We start from the raw sequence: 16,122 nt of genomic DNA, 5'->3' as shown, positions 1-16,122 counted from the left end.
CAATGGTTCTATAGACAATTGCATGCTTGGAAAAAACATCTAATCGATTTAAAATTCAAACAATAACTACTCAAGTAAAAAAGAATCTTGTAACATCTTATTTAGTCTATGATAAACAACATAGAAATGTTTATATTTTAAAACATTTATAGTACTATCTACATATCTATATATCTAGTCTAGCTTAACAAGAGACATCTTGTTTGCTAGAAAAGGCTAAAAATTTATGTATTAATAAAAAAGGACAATCTATTATATTATGGTGGGTCAATTTATAAAGATACAAATTGATCGATTTAATTGTATAAAAATACAATTGTGTAAGTAGAAATATAAGTTAAGCGTTACATATAAAATCTAATTATATTTCTAAAATCTGTTGAGTAGAAAACACAATCATATTTATACAAATGCAATCTAAGAGCTGTGTACGCAATTGAATACAACTACCCAGCGCAAATTTGTGTGGTAGTAGCTACTCCTAGTTCATGCCAACTGCATCAAAAGCAGTTCAGTTACTCAGCTTTGACTTTTGACGCCTTTATTTCTTTATTGTTTTTTTAATTTTGCCGTCAACTACCACGGGCGCACAGTGCTAGAGTGCGTGAAATTGTAACAATGATGAGCTGAAAGTAAAGTCGCCGTCGAATCCAATGCCGCTTTGGAAAGTTCTCTGGCACTGTATCAAGTGCCCCAGCCACGAATCCGAAGCGTCGGCATCCCAAAGTCCACGAGCCCACGCACGATCCTGTTGAATTTTATCTACAAAACGCTCGTCTTTCTCGCTTTTACGGCCAGAAAAAAGATGGCTGCAAACTGGCACTCCGCGGTATTTTCGTTTCTGTTTAATTTTATAAGTTAAAATTTAAGTTTTTAATTTTAAATTTAAAGTATTTTTAGTTTATTTTTTAGTCTTAGTTCTTAGATCATTAAAAACTAAAAACATTACGTAAAAGTTTTGTTCATATAAATTATTTTTTAAATATACTACTTAGTTTTTGTAATAAAAAAGGCTAAACAATCCCCACTACACGCTTTCGCCACTTTTTCTCTCTTTTTCTTGGCTCTTTTGCTCTTTCTTTTCTCTGCTGCGTTTCTTCGGCTGCGTCTTGCGTGCAGCAGCAGCAGCAAAGCCAACCCAGGTATCTTCGCTTTCCCTTTGGCTCTTCTCGCGTAAACCTTTCTCCTTAGATTTCTTCGCCCCCTCGCGTTTCCCTTGTCCATCTTCTCTATCGACGAGCGGTACGTAGTAAAAGATTAGCCGCACGTAGCAGTGCGACCCCGTTTCGATCGCTTTTGGTGTTCACGGTGGGAGAAGCGAAGCAGCCCAGGATTCGCGGCCGGTGCCCGTGCGTGCGTGTGAGAGAGATGAGGAGAGATCGCCGCGGTTCTTCTTCTCGTGGCCGTGTAGAAGTGGCGTGGTGGTTTGGTCACTTTAGAGCAAAGCGAGGTGTTCGTGTTGGTAATTGTGATGTTTGGGAGGCTTTGTGTGTCATCAAAGCCTATGGCTTTCTGCGTCAAATCCTCCTTCTGACACCGTTATTTGAGGATGAGAAGGATGTTCATTGGTGTGCGCTTGCTTGAAAACAAAAGTGCAGTTCTGGCTTCAGACTACGAGTGGAGAAACCGGCTGGCATTAATGACAGCTTACGTTCATTCTTTTTTTCAAATTCTTTACATCAAATCTGGAGTTGATTTTGGGATTTTCTTTTCAGTAAAGTAGATCGTTAAGGACACGTAAAAAAATATCCGATTTTTAAATTATTTTTTTAATAAATATGTTGTTTGTTTTTTTTCCTAGAAAAAACCGGCCAATCACCCCGCTAATGACAACATATGAGCATACTAAAATTAGAAATGCAGCCATATTTTCTAGGACTGTTGTTTTCTGATCTTGAGACTTCAAAAGTTCAGGTCATGTCGTCATGACACGCTGATACTACATACGGGAGCTGTTTCTTTTAACACCTTAAAGGCATACGATCCTATTACATGGTGGAACTCTTCAGGAACTGCAACACAGTACAATGCACTCTCGGGGTAAAAGGCTGAAAAACAAAACGGTGAAAGATATAAGGAGTATAACCGTGGTGATTAATCAGCATCTAATGGTTGCTTTTGCATCAAGTATATCCATCTGTATCCAACTATAGCATCCCATCGTGGACCTTTGCTCGCAAAAAAAGACATTGGATTCGCGTGTCTTTTGACCTTGCAATTAAAGAACACAAACAACAGCCGGGCTCGCTGGCCAAGGGACGAGCAGCAGAGGCAGCCGCAGACCTTCAGCTTGGGTTTTGAGGGACCCAAAAATGAGATGGACGGCCGGATTGATACCGATGGATTTGATAGAAAGAGCCCCAGACATTGCCCTAATCTCTCTCTCTTTCTTTCTGCAGTGCACACATGCATCTTTTGGATCTCAAGATGCAAGTGTACGGTGGTGTTTAGATTAAGAAAATTTTTAGGAGAAGTGTCACGTTAAATATTTGATTGGATGTCAGAAGGGGTTTTCGGACACAAATGAAAAAACGAATTTCACGGCTAGCCTAGAAACCGCAAGACGAATCTTTTGAGCCTAATTAAGCCGTCATTAGCATATGTTGATTACTGTAGTATTTATGGCTAATCATGAGCTAATTAGGCTCAAAAGATTCGTCTCAAGATTTCTTCCGTAACTGTGTAATTAGTTTTTTAGTTCATATATGTTTAATGCTTTATTTAAGTATCTAAAAATTCGATTAGATGTATTTGCATGTGCCGGGGGCAAAGGTAAGGCTAGGGTTGCATGTGCCAGGGCAAGATTGTATTATATAAGGGGCAAAGCAGGGTTTCATTAGTCTACTTCAATCTCCATGTGACATTTGACATTGCAAATCAAGATTCCAAGCTTCATCAGACAATCACACACCTTGGAGTAACTGCGAGCATGTCTGTCTGCCAGTCTTGTTCTTGTCGGTAAAGGGAAAAAAAAAGAGAATCTTTTAAACCCTCTTTCTCTATCTCTATGTTTACATGGTGACATAACTACCCATCCAATTAGGCTCCCACTGAAACGAGGGATTTTCATGTAACAACACGAAAAAAATTGAAGGATTTTAATATGAATGAAAAACAGAATAATGTAAAACACAAAAAAACAGAAATGACTATTTGATTTAATCATAAAAAACACAAGAATTAAAGGAGAGATGATGATTAATTTCAAGAAATTACGCCTCATGATAACTTTTCTCTAAAAGCCATCCCACATGAATTTTATATAATCCTTTTAACCCAATCCTTTATTTCAAATGACTAAACCGAACATTTATGGATCCAAACCCTACATATTTTCTAGTATGTTTTCTCTACGAATCAGGGCCCCCTAATCGCACTTATCCTCCGTTCTCTCAATCTCTCAACCTAGTGGAGGATGAACAGTGATATAACATGAATCACTTTTACTCAGGGTTTTGGCGCCGGGTGAGTTGTGATAAATACTTTAATCATCATGTGATGCAGGGGCCGGCCAATCATGGATTGATTGACTTGGACATGCCATGTGGTGGCTTGTGAAAAGATGACAGGGACACTGGACACCTATCCATCACTTCATAACCCAAGGAAGAGTACTCCACTCTGCACCAGCTGACCATGGAGAAGCAGAAGCTGCCTTGCCTTCCATGGTGGCAGCCATTGCCAGCGGACGGGAGGGAGCAATGCGCTTTTGTCCTCGTGTACATTAGGGCGTTTTGTGGCAACGTGTGCTGCCGCTACTGTGCCGGCCCAAAGCTGCAGGTTGGCGATGGCATTGGCATTGGCATTGGCGTTGCATGGCATGGCATATTGGCATGGCTTGTGCCCAAACAAAGCGCATGGAAATCAAACCAAAGTTTGGCACGGTTAAAGCCGGCTAAAAAAATTGGCTGCCTTCTGGGTGTCATATAAAACAGGGCTCACCAGCATTTTTCATTCAAGTGGGGGTAGTAGGCAACAAGAACATGGCATACAAGGGAGTTGGTAGAGTACTAGAGCATTCTCTATTTTATGGCCATCCGTGAGATGACCATCCGTGACAAACGGTAACTCTTTGTTTGATGTTAGATTATATGAAAATTATCAGTTTTCATGTGTAGCAAACATATATTCTGCATGTTATTATTTACATTTGCTTGAATTGACAGTGTTTTTTTATGTCTTTAACTTTGCATGTATCATATATGGTATCACTAAATAAACACTCGTCTAGGTTAGTCATACAGACATACCCCACAACAATGTGAAGCCATGGATCAGCCTAAAGGTCTAGCAGTAGATACTAAAGAATAGCGAAAAAGATCTAATTGAAATCTTCTAGTAATTAGGTTATTGTTCTTAGGTTTCTCATTATAGAAGTGACGAAGGAGTAGCAATTTACATAGGAGGATATATGGCACATCCAATTACTTGAGTTTAGTAACCTTTGTTTGGTCGTTTCCATCGGGTCTCACTTGTTAGCCTTTTCTCATCCTTCGACGATAATTTAACAGGGTTTCTATGGTACGGTATCCTGTTCCAAAAGTAAATGATTTTTACGAGGTCTAAACATGATACCTCACCGGTATTAAATCTAATACCACACCGTTATCAACTGATACTAGGTGGTATAAGCTTAAAAAATTTGTGTAATGAAATAGTCTTTATTTTTGCAATTAATTTTGTTATCAGTGTATATTTAATACTCCTAATTAACATTCTCTGATGTGACAATAATAAAAAAGTCCCTGAATCCAAATAACTAGACTAATATAATTTTAGTCCTTTTTAATCTCTTATAGTCTTTTCTATTTGGGTTTTAGGGACTAAATAAGACTAAAGTAAAGAAACTAATGGATTAGTGACCTAAACCAAACAGGCCTTACTTTCTCTTTAGCAGTACTAGTACCCAGCAAAAACCATGTTACCGCACAAGCACACACAAACGGGTGTCCACCAGGGTTTCCAAAACCACGAAAACTGCGATGGTTACCGCGGTAACCGCGCTCTCCGTCGGGGCACAGCTTTAGTATACCGTGGTAACCGTCCGCAAATTTGATCCAAATTTTAAAAAATAAGGAAATTTATGAAAAAAATATATGATGTAGAGATTGATTTGTAATGATGTTTGGTAAAAAAATTGATGAAAAAACTAAACTTACGAATGAATAAAAATCCAATACCGAAAAATGGTTGGGTAAAATAAAAAACGGTATTGTTCACACTTCATAGCACCTAGTTAAGTATGTATTTGATACATGACGCACATATTTGATTGTTTGCAACACTTAGTTGACTATGTAGTTGATACTTGATACATGAGGCATATTTTTTATTGCGTTAGCTATTTGTGACGTATATAGCTAGTAATATTTTGTTGTAGGCTCTTTGCTAATTTTCAGTACCCAAACTAAGGTAAATTATATATGTATTGATGTAGTCACATGTTTGTAAACATCTATTAGTTTTATATGTAATATTTGATTGTAAGTATACTTGTGATGCCAAAATTTATCAAGAATTTAGAAAAAATCATGTTAAAATTTTCTTTTTTCTCATATAACATGTCCTAAATGTCACAAATATAGCCGTACTAGTTTTCTATTTTTTTGTATTTTTACAGTTTTTTTAAATTAAATTGCACCTAATTGTCGGATTACACTGGTCGTGGTTTTGGGTCGAAACCGCGCGTTTTGACCCAAAACCACACGGTAACCACATATTTTAAATTTAAAATTTTTAGATTCAAATTTATCACGGTTTTTACGGTATCCGCGCGGGATCCGCGCACTGCGGTACCGCGAGTTTCACAGTGAGTGAAACCCAAAAATGTCCGCTGGCCACAGCTACCGTCTCCACAGAAGATCCACCAAAGCCCACGCTTTCGCCTTTTCCCCGGCCACTTATCCCCGCACGGCCAAACCCGCCTGACCTACCACCCCCACGCCTCCCAAATCCCATGCGGCCGCGGCGCCCGAACCACACCAACACGCCGCCTCCGCCGCCGCACCGAGCTGATTATTCCTGCGACAAACCGAGCGGCGTCTCGCCGCAGACGACAAGCGCTCGCCTCTCCCGTTGCTTTCCTTTTGATGAGACGACGACGACGAGGAGGCGTTGGATTAGCGAGCAAACAAAGAAGAAGCGCCCAACAGGAGAGGATCGGAGCCGGCGTCCTTTCATCCCTCTCCCGGCTTTCGTCCCTTTTGAGGATTTTGGTTACTGCTGCTTTTGTTCCATTCTTTAGGGTTTGTGCCCCTAAAGAATGTGGCTTAAACATTCTTTTCGGCGAATGCATGGAGTCTTGTCTTTAATGACTGTTTGTCTTAGCAGGGTAGGCTCTAGCCTTTTTGTTTCTGTACCACTAGCAGGGTTATTTCAGGTTTGGAAATTGCATCAAAATGAGTTCTTTTTTTTTTTGATGTTTTGCTTATTGTTCATTGTTGTGAAACAGCAGGTACAGAGATCCTAAAAATAGGTTTAAAGGAATTCAACCCATATGAATAGAAAAAGGCGGGAGAATATTAAATGTATGCATATATTAATCTATAAGAATTATTCCAGAAATAGTGGGGAATATGAATGTATGCATATGTTCAATTGGTACACAGACTGAGAAATTGTACTTCATTTTACGGATGGCTAGTGCCAACCTTTAGTTCTAGGTGTTGTGGTACATCACGATTGCTTGAGACACAGGAATTCAGGATAGCTGCACCAACCTATTGCAAATTCTGCATGCAAAAGGAATATATGGGATGGTTGGTTGCATTACCGATTTTTAGTTTCGTTTGTACAATTAATGTGTAGTACTGTGTCTATATCTTCAGGCCATTTCTTGCGAGTCTTCTTTGAATGAACCAATGAGAAGCCTGCTTACATTGAAATTTGCATCATTGTTGACCATAATGGAAGGACAAGGATTAACAAGTGGACTCATTAGTCATGGTGGTTACGCACGTACGCTGATTAATTTCAAACAAATCAATAATGATTCCCTTCTACAAATGGCACTGCAGACTACCTGCTCTCACATCATCTGCTGGCCTGTCACTTATCATAATTCATAAAACAAACCCATGGCAGGGCAAAAAATATGGTGGTAACAAAGATTTCTGAAGAGCTATGTCAGGCACATATACTCCAAAGTAGATTCTGGAGACCTAACCGTTCCATTTAGAACTCCAAAGTACAATTTCAAGATATACTAATGATTCTGGCTTATATGTTCCATCGTTTGGTGTGCTATTCATCAACTGCTACTTACTATTCTGATGTTGAAATCCCTCTAAGCAAGTTTGGTAGACAATGGTCTAATTAACAATGCTGCCGTTTTGTCGTTTAGGTAAGCATGGTTGTCCCTATTATGAACTGGATGCTGTAATTTTGAGCTAATATAATCCCATAATCTTACTGCTGCTCACAACCCCAAAAACTGTTACTCATGGTTGAGGTAGAAAGCCTAAGAGAGACAAATAACCATGTTGCTGTAAAAAAAAGCCAACCTTTTTCCTAGTTTTGCAAGCTGCAGAATATAACAAAGAAGCCGGGAGGGATTAAAATTTTCAGACCTTGGGCATGCAAAAAAAGTTCAGTGATTAGTGATCTATTTATCCAGAGCCAGCAAGGAACCAAGGGAAAAGTTGTGTGTGGCATTTTCACGAGATGTCACAGTCAACGGCCTTTTTGCAGGCACCCTCCTCGCACTAGTGTGCGTCACTGGTTGTGGCTGTGCTGTATATAATGCAGTTGGGGTTTCTGCAGGGCAGGAGTGGAGAAAGGAGAGACCTTTCCATTCCCTCTCTTAAAAAAACAGCATTTTAGTTCTTGACTGAAGAGTGGTAGTGGGCTAGTGGCGGTAGATGGCATTGACACTGGTTGCCAAGCACAGTGCAGGGTTTGTTGGAGCCTAGTGTGGCTTCAGAAACAGCCACATTTCCGCATTCTTGGATCATTTGGAGCTCCTTCCTTGCTGCTTGTTGGGTTTCTTCCCTTCCTGCTTCTGAGTTCTGTGCGCCAACCAATCTTTGTAAGTTCCTTTTTTGTTCTTTCTTTCTTCTCCTATTCCTTCTCCAGTTTTCCCATGCCTCCAAGAGTATGCCTACTGCTTGATGTCCTGTTGCTTAGAGTGTTTTTAGTTGCTTTCAGTTCTTGATTGCCAAGAAATGGAGGTGGAGGCACCGGAGAAGAAGGGACACGGAGCCTTTGCGAAGGCAATTAAGTCTTTCGGTTCTTCAGAGCGGCACAAGCGTTCCAAGAGGTTTGTGTCTTTACAGTTCTTCTGCAGAGCTCTTTATTTCTGTTGTCGCGAATGCTAATAATGAGATCTGGATGTTTATCTATGGCAGTGATCTTGAGGATATGTGCGCTAAAGATGCGCTGTACGCTTCAGATAAAACATGCATTCAGCCTAAGCCAGTGAGTTTCTTTCCTGTTCTTTCATCCACGTTTTTTCAACTGTGCAGCAGTAAATGCAATAATAGCTCCGCATAGTTTCAGTAATCCTGAGCATTCTATGTTCTGATTTATTTCTCAGGATGCTGTCAAAGTTAAGGTAAAAAGTGATATCAACACTGAAGTGCAACCTGGGAGAGGAGCACAGAGCTTCTTGAGAAAAGAGGTAATGAGTGTAAAATGCTATTTTTCTTCAGTGTTCTTTATCGCCAAGTCGCCTTTCTGAGATTATTTTTTTTACTACGTAGTAAAAGATTCATAGTTCAATACAGACAGGAAGTTGCATTTCCTTTTTGTACCTCCATGCTTGCAAAATGGCACATTTTTTACTTTGCATTTGGACAACGTGCGTCCTTCTACCAGTCGAGTTTTTTCTTCCGTTCATTTTACAAATTCGATATTGCACAACATGTTTCTTTTGTCCATCTAATTTTCCCTGCAAATGGTCTAGGATAATGCCTCCTTTTCTGCTGAATTCTATACATGCTTAGACTCATGATGACGGCCTGATGCAGATTCTACAGCTAGAAAAGCACCTCAAGGATCAGCAGGTCATGCGTGGCGCCCTGGAGAAAGCTCTGGGGCCAAACGCTGCTCCTCCAGTCAACGTATCAAACGAGAATCCAATGCCAAAGGTGACGACTTTTCCTAACCACAGGGGTTAATCCATCAATTTTAACCCTTGCCTGAGCAGTGCTAATCTGAAAGCAATGTTTTTCTCTTCAGGCTACCAAAGAACTGATCAGGGAGATTGCCACACTAGAGCTTGAGGTCAAGAACATGGAGCAGTATCTCCTTACCCTGTACAGGAAGGCGTTTGAGCAGCAAGTGCCCACGTTCTCTCCTCCAGACCACCGGGGAGCTCCAAAGCCGCCACCGCCGCCAGCACCGGCGAGGGCAGCGATCTCGCTGCCCGTGCAGCTGCAGAAATCTCCCAGCGTCAAGGCATCTCGCAAGAACAACAGACCGGACGCAATTCTGCGATCCAGCTACCCGCCACCTTCCAGTAGGACGCTGAACGATCCGGTGACGGATTGCTCTACGTCGGGTTGCTCTGGTAGGTTGGGCGACTCCGATGCCCTCCGGTGCCAGTCTGCGTTGTCGTACCGCGGCATTTGTTCGTCCAGGATTTCACCATCGGAGGACAGTCTTGCGAGGGCTCTTCGCTCATGCCACTCACAACCTTTCTCATTTTTGGAGGTAATGATTTACACTACAAAAACCTTTTTGTTAATTACAAGTCCTAGGACATGGTAAGAAATGATGTTAAGGTGTGGTTATGAGACTATGAGAGACATGACAGTTCATTTGTTTTGGCGGTTACTATCTGAAGTTGTAAAAGATTCTAAGTTGCTTGTTATGAATTTTTGGTGAGCAGGAAGGGGAGAGTACTGCAGCAGGAGTGATAAGCTTAGCAGAGTATCTAGGCACTAATGTTGCTGACCATATTCCTGAAACTCCGAACAACCTATCGGAGGAGATGGTGAGATGCATGGCAGGGGTGTTCTGCAAACTTGCAGACCCCCCTTTGGTTCACCATGGCTCGTCGTCTTCGCCAACCTCATCGTTCTCCTCAACAAGTGCGATATCTCCGCAGTATCTCGGTGATATCTGGAGTCCCAATTACAAGAGAGAATCTACTCTAGACTCTCGTTTGATAAACCCTTTCCATGTTGAGGGGTTGAAGGAGTTCAGCGGACCATACAATACAATGGTTGAGGTTCCGCTGATTTGCCGTGATAGTCGGAGGCTAAAAGAGGTTGAGGATCTACTCCAAACCTACAAGTGAGCTATTTATCTTCTTCTGTTTAGTGAATGCAAATATTTTGCTAATCTGTTCAATGTTGTAACATAATATATTTGAATACTTCAGATTGATTTTGTACCGGTTGGAAACCGTCGATCTCAGGAGAATGACAAACGAAGAAAAGATTGCATTCTGGGTTAACATACACAACGCCCTGCTGATGCATGTAATACTTCTACTATTGCAGTTCACTAAAAATTTCTACCGTTGTCTCAACCCTTTTTTCTTAATGAGGCTTATTTTGTAATAACTCAACAGGCTTATCTAAAGTATGGCGTCCCACAGAACAATCTGAAGAAGACATCACTACTTGTTAAGGTAAAGCTAGTGCATTTCCTTTGTAGAATCAACCGAATGCCACCGTGCATGTACTTAATTAAGACGAAGTTTCTGCTTTCCCTGACATCTGTTCGACACAGGCTTCCTGCAAAATTGCTGGACGTAGCATCAATGTAGCTGTAATCCAAAGCATGGTTCTTGGATGCAACACGCACTGTCCTGGACAGGTAAAGCAAATATGATTAAGTCAAAACTAGTTAAAAGTGCAATGTCCATACTGTACTGATTATATCACAAGCATGCTAATTCTATGTGTTGTTCCTTTTAATGCAGTGGCTACGTACTTTGCTTCACCCAAGGATCAAAAGCAAAGTGGGCAAAGTAGGGCATGTGTGGCAAGCCTTTGCCGTTGCACAATCAGAGCCTCTTTTACGCTTTGCGCTTTGTTCAGGAAGCCATTCTGATCCCGCGGTAAGCTCATAACAATTCGCAAGAATTGCTGTCATCTTCATTGTACCTCAAAATCTATTTTAAACTAATCAATGCTTCCATTTATCAAGCCATACTCGAGTGATCCAAGCCTTTTATATAGCTTTTAGGTACAAATTTGGTATGAAAAGTCTCACGTGTCCTGAGGAAATCATACCCTGACACATTGTCAAAACATGCTCATGAAATGAAAACCTTTTATTGATTGGGGAATATTGTTAGGAATCATTCAATCATTCTTCATGTTTTGGAATCTCTCACCAAAGAACTGCAGGCATAATTACTTGGTGGTGCCAAACCATTCCATCCCCCTTTAGTCACAATCATCTCACCTCCTCTTTTCTGCAGGTGAGAGTGTACACTCCAAAGAGGCTGTTCCATCAGCTGGAGGCTGCCAAGGAGGAGTTCATCCGGGCAACGGTGGGCATCTGGAAGGAGCAGAAGATACTGCTTCCAAAGCTCGTCGAAGCGTATGCGAAAGACGTCAAGCTCTCGTCGCAGGGCCTCGTCGACATGGTGCAGCGCTACCTGCCGGAGACCCTGAGGCTGGCAATGCAGAAGTGCCAACAGAGCAGATCGAGCAGGATCATAGAATGGGTGCCACACAACCTGAACTTCCGGTATCTGCTGTCCAGGGACCTGGCATTTCCTCACCTGAACTGAACTGACTGATGTCAAATACTGAAATGAGCTGAAGTATATGCACTGTATCATATAGATTTAGGCGCAAGGATTGTGTAGTGTTGATATGTGAGGTACTGAGTAGTGTTTAGCTGGGCCTGTAAAAATTTTTGTAGATGAACAGAAAAAGGTGGAAGAAATGAGAAAGAAAGATCCTTTTGTTTATGTGACAACTTCATTTGTGTATTTGTGTGCCATGTTAGCATTTTTTGGTAGGCCTCTATGTGGGTCGAAATGTTGGTCCAGATCTCTGGAAATCCTGCCCTTCCTATATTACATGGATGGGCCGAAATTTCTGGTCATCGAAACAACTGAACAAAGTACTGTTCAGGCCGTGCCATGTTAGCATTTTTTGTTAGGCCTCTATTCAGAATAGGCCATTTGACAACTGACAAAATCTTCAGGTTAAAATACTCTGTTTGGTCCAGGAGAACACCTCGATCCATCCTTTTTCTTTTGTAGAGTGTACAGTTTCAGAGCTGAAAGATTCCAAATGAAAACACTTGGCTCTAAAGAAAGCTTGCCATCTTCAATTGAGAACACGTTGGACGGTGTGTTAGCTGGATAATGCATTTTTATTACTTGGTAAATTAATCGATTTAGTATTCTTTTCTTTAGATGAGTTTGTTGACTAATCAAGTACGGAATGCCTGAAGGAAAATGCCGCAAGGTCATACTGTTCCGCCTCTTCGTGCCTTCCCCCCCCCCCCCCCCCCCCCCCCGCGCGATGTTACTGTTTTTCCAAGGACTTTTTAACATCTTTGAAAAAGTAATATGAGATACTAAAATTTTAATATAAGATTATGGCACCTCAAGATACATTGAATTCAAGGTATCGAAATTTTATACTAAAAAGTATGGTACATTGAAATACTTTTCAAAGATATTAAAAAAGCTTAACTATTTGTGTGAACATTTGATTTGATTTTTTCGTGTGCGCGCGCCATATTTAAGAGGAAATGGCATGGTGGAAATAGTGAAAATTTGATACTTATAGCTCCTGTGTTCTGAACTTTTGATCCACATGACATTCACCAATTTCAGTTTGAGGGTTCAAAAGGCAACCCCAAATGGTAGCAGAAACATTATGAGTTTAGGCGGTGACTTGGCAGTTGGCAGCATATAATCTATAGTAGTAATAGTGGTAGTATCGTTAATATTTACATTTAAATCTACCTACATATTCTTCTCATGTTTTTGGCGCCTAAATTAACCGCACCAAGAACGGACGCAGGCTGGCTACGGTTGCTACATATCACAACATGAGCTCAAGCTCAAGTCACTCCCCATCAGTGATTCCTCAGCCGTCCGATCAAGCTCCGGCAGCCGGGCCCACCCGTCTTCCATGGCGTGGGACCCACTGCCAGTGAGACAGTGCACTGATGCTTCTTGCTGTTTGGAGGTTGGTGTGGCCATGGCGGCCGAGCTGGAGCACTCTACTCGGCCTCTGGAATGGCGGTCAGGTCGGGAGAGAACTTGGTCGCCCTTCCGCCTCGGCACGCCACCCGCCGCTTCCGCACCACCGCCGGCTTGAGCTCGGCCGCCTTCCCCGCCGTGACGTCCTCCTCCTCCTCCTCGGGGAGCGGGAACACAAGCGGCGCCACAGCGCCACGCCGGCGACGCCCACCACCGGCGGAGGGCGCTGCCGACGTCGCGGCCTTGACGAGGGCGGCGCTGGCCTTCACCGCCAGCGCGGCCACCTCCTCGCGGGTGAGGCTGCGGCGCCGCGCCTCGGCGGGGAGCACGAAGTAGATCTGCCCCGGGCGGAGCTCCTCGTCGCCGGCCACGGCCACGACACGCCCCTCGAACCCCACCCCATCCGCGTCACACAGGAACCACCCCTCACCAGCCTCCTCCAGCGTCATCGCCGCCGTGGCAGGCTGCGAGTACTCCCTCAGCTCGCCGCCAGGCATCACCACCCTCGCCGTCGCCGCCCCTTCCTCCGCCACGTCGCACGACACGCAGATGCCCATCCCCGCGCGCACTATGTCTCTTCCTTCCTCGTCTCCTCGATCGATCGATTGCAACGCAGCAGCTATATATCTACTGCTTCCTTCCTTCTGACGCTGCTGGAATGCTGGGTTGCTGCTGCTGTGCCGCGCCTGTTCGATCTTGCCGCCGTGGGTCTGTACTGCCGGAGACGGCGATGAGGATGAGGAAGGTATATATAGCGGGAGCGGGAGGTAGACGACGAGAGGGTGAAGCGTCGTGTAGGCGGGAACGGGGGCAGCACAGGCTGGAGGTTCGTTGCGGGTAGAGATTTTGGCGGGGTTTTCTGGGTAAACGTAGTCAGAGACTTGTGATTAGAGTACTGTGTCTGTGTTCTGATTAATCAGAGTGATGCTATTATATTTGGCCAGCTAGATTAGTTTTGCAGGTCACTTGCACACCTGCACGTACAAAGATACGTTGGGTATATAGTATGGTTCTACATCCAGACACTACCAGGCATGAGAAGGTTCACGGCCGTCTGATTCAGATCTGATGGTTCTACATTACGAATTAGGGACTATTTGTTTTGTGGCTAAGTTTATCACATCTAAGATTATACAAAATTGACAAGCCATAAAATTACTGCCAGCAATTGCTACCTAACGATTAAAAATTAATTTTATGATTAAAACTTTTATACGTGTTCTTAGTGTTATAAAAGCAATGACTGAAAAATAAACTATGATAAAAACCGATAAAATCAACTCCAAATTTATGCTTTAAAATTTGTATTTTGGCTTATAATCATAATGCTAAAAAAATATGGCAATAGATAAATACAACCAGGAATAAAACAGATGACTAACAAATTGTGACAAGTTAAAGATATAACGTGATAAAGAGTACTTTCGTATTAGAAAGCAAATAGATCACTATTTTAGAACACACAAAACAAAACATTTAAATTTAACACACGTAGATCCATGATGTAAGTTTTGTGTTATTTTTTTTGTTATTTACCTAGTAGCATCCATATCCATGTAGTTCTTTTGCGATTCGATGATATTTTTTGTTGATTATATGATGTGCTCGAATTTGTAACTCTTTTTTTGGTGCAGTTGAAGCATCAGCTTGAATCGAGCTGAGTCAGACACTTTCTTTTTTACAAAAGAATCGTACAACTTATAGTTGCATCTATGAGTTTCTCTACTCAGTGTTGTCTCGGTGGTGCTGATAGGGAATTGAATCCGACATCTGTGTGGAATTCTCAGTCGACACATATTTAGGGCATTGTTACAATACCGTATAGTAGGAGAAAGGGTAGGAGGAAGGAGAGTAGGGTAGTAAAATTTAAATCTAACCATATAAAAATTTTATAAGTATATTAAACATTTTATTTGAAACTTGCAATTCATCTATTTTAATATAAAATATTATACACAAATTTATTGTAATGTTATATATTTTAGTTCCAGTTTTACCCTAAAAAAATTATACGATACCACTACCAGCGTAGTATAAAAAAATAAGATCCATTGGATCCAATGTAACGGACGGCTTACAGTTATGAAAGGGTACCTTAAAAAATTTATACCCTTCCATAAAGTTACTTTGGATCCAATGGATCTCAGCTGGTAGTAGTGTAGTGAAAATTTTATAAGGTAAAATTAAAACTAAAATATATAACATTGCAATAAATCTGCGTATAATATTTGGGTCCGTCTAGTGATCAAATGTTTGAAATTTTTAATTTCATCAATTAAATCTGATCACTATCGTTGGATGATAATCTAAAAGCATGCACGTAAGTCAAAAATTCCATACACGTCCTCCCCTCATAGCCTCCCATGCATTGCTCACGTGTTTGATAAAAAAAAACAAAAAATCAAATATTTGATCAATAGCAAAAGTGATAATATTTCATATTAAAATAGATAAATTGCTAAATATATGTTATCAAAGTTTCAAATAAAATGTTTAATATTCTTATAAAGATACATGATTAGATTTAAATTTTATTACACTACTGCCCTCGACGATACCGTAATAATGCCCTTAAGATTTTACAGTTGCGTAAGTAACAACCACCCGAATACCTAACTGGAGTAAATATTACAACGTTTACACGAGAAAGTTGCGATCAACTTGAGTGCAATGAGATATTTTCCCTTCGGCGGTGTCTGAAAAAAATGAGATTTTTTTTCCTCCGATCGCTCTAATTAATAAATCCAATGATCAACTTTCGTTCAAACCGAGGGATGAACACGTACGTACGGCAGCGAACAGAACAGAGCGTCCGGCCGTATTGCAGAAGCTTCTTTGCTTTGCCGCTGGGATCTTCTCTTTCGCTCGTCGTCTTCCTCTGCATCCGTCACTCCGTGCGACCTTTCAGTTGCAGATAGCCGAAAAGGCTAGCGCGTTTTGTTGGTGTGCGTAGCCAAGCCAGCCCGCGTGCGCGTACGTAGTCTCCGGTCCGGGGAGCG

General features: G+C 41.7%; 2 protein-coding genes across 2 annotated transcripts; one reads left to right on the top strand and one right to left on the bottom strand.

The window, feature by feature from the left end:
• The first annotated feature begins 7,740 nt into the window (after window positions 1–7,740).
• On the top strand, window positions 7,741–11,870 carry LOC102714997. The gene is made up of 12 exons (XM_006650594.3): window positions 7,741–8,026; window positions 8,146–8,257; window positions 8,346–8,415; window positions 8,534–8,617; window positions 8,967–9,086; window positions 9,178–9,651; window positions 9,830–10,236; window positions 10,325–10,424; window positions 10,517–10,576; window positions 10,678–10,764; window positions 10,871–11,008; window positions 11,375–11,870. The coding sequence occupies exons 2-12, from the start codon at window positions 8,163–8,165 to the stop codon at window positions 11,687–11,689; spliced, it is 1,950 nt and encodes a 649-aa protein (XP_006650657.1). The 5' UTR covers window positions 7,741–8,026; window positions 8,146–8,162; the 3' UTR covers window positions 11,690–11,870.
• A 784-nt stretch (window positions 11,871–12,654) lies between these two features.
• LOC102714716 lies at window positions 12,655–13,831 on the bottom strand. The gene has a single exon (XM_006650593.3). It carries the CDS (start codon window positions 13,678–13,680, stop codon window positions 13,144–13,146), a length of 537 nt encoding a protein of 178 aa, XP_006650656.2. The 5' UTR covers window positions 13,681–13,831; the 3' UTR covers window positions 12,655–13,143.
• Window positions 13,832–16,122: the final 2,291 nt, after the last annotated feature.

Source organism: Oryza brachyantha, chromosome 3 (genome assembly GCF_000231095.2).
Source record: "Oryza brachyantha chromosome 3, ObraRS2, whole genome shotgun sequence".
In the NCBI taxonomy this organism is placed as follows: domain Eukaryota; kingdom Viridiplantae; phylum Streptophyta; class Magnoliopsida; order Poales; family Poaceae; genus Oryza; species Oryza brachyantha.
This window is presented reverse-complemented; position numbering and strand designations above follow the sequence as displayed.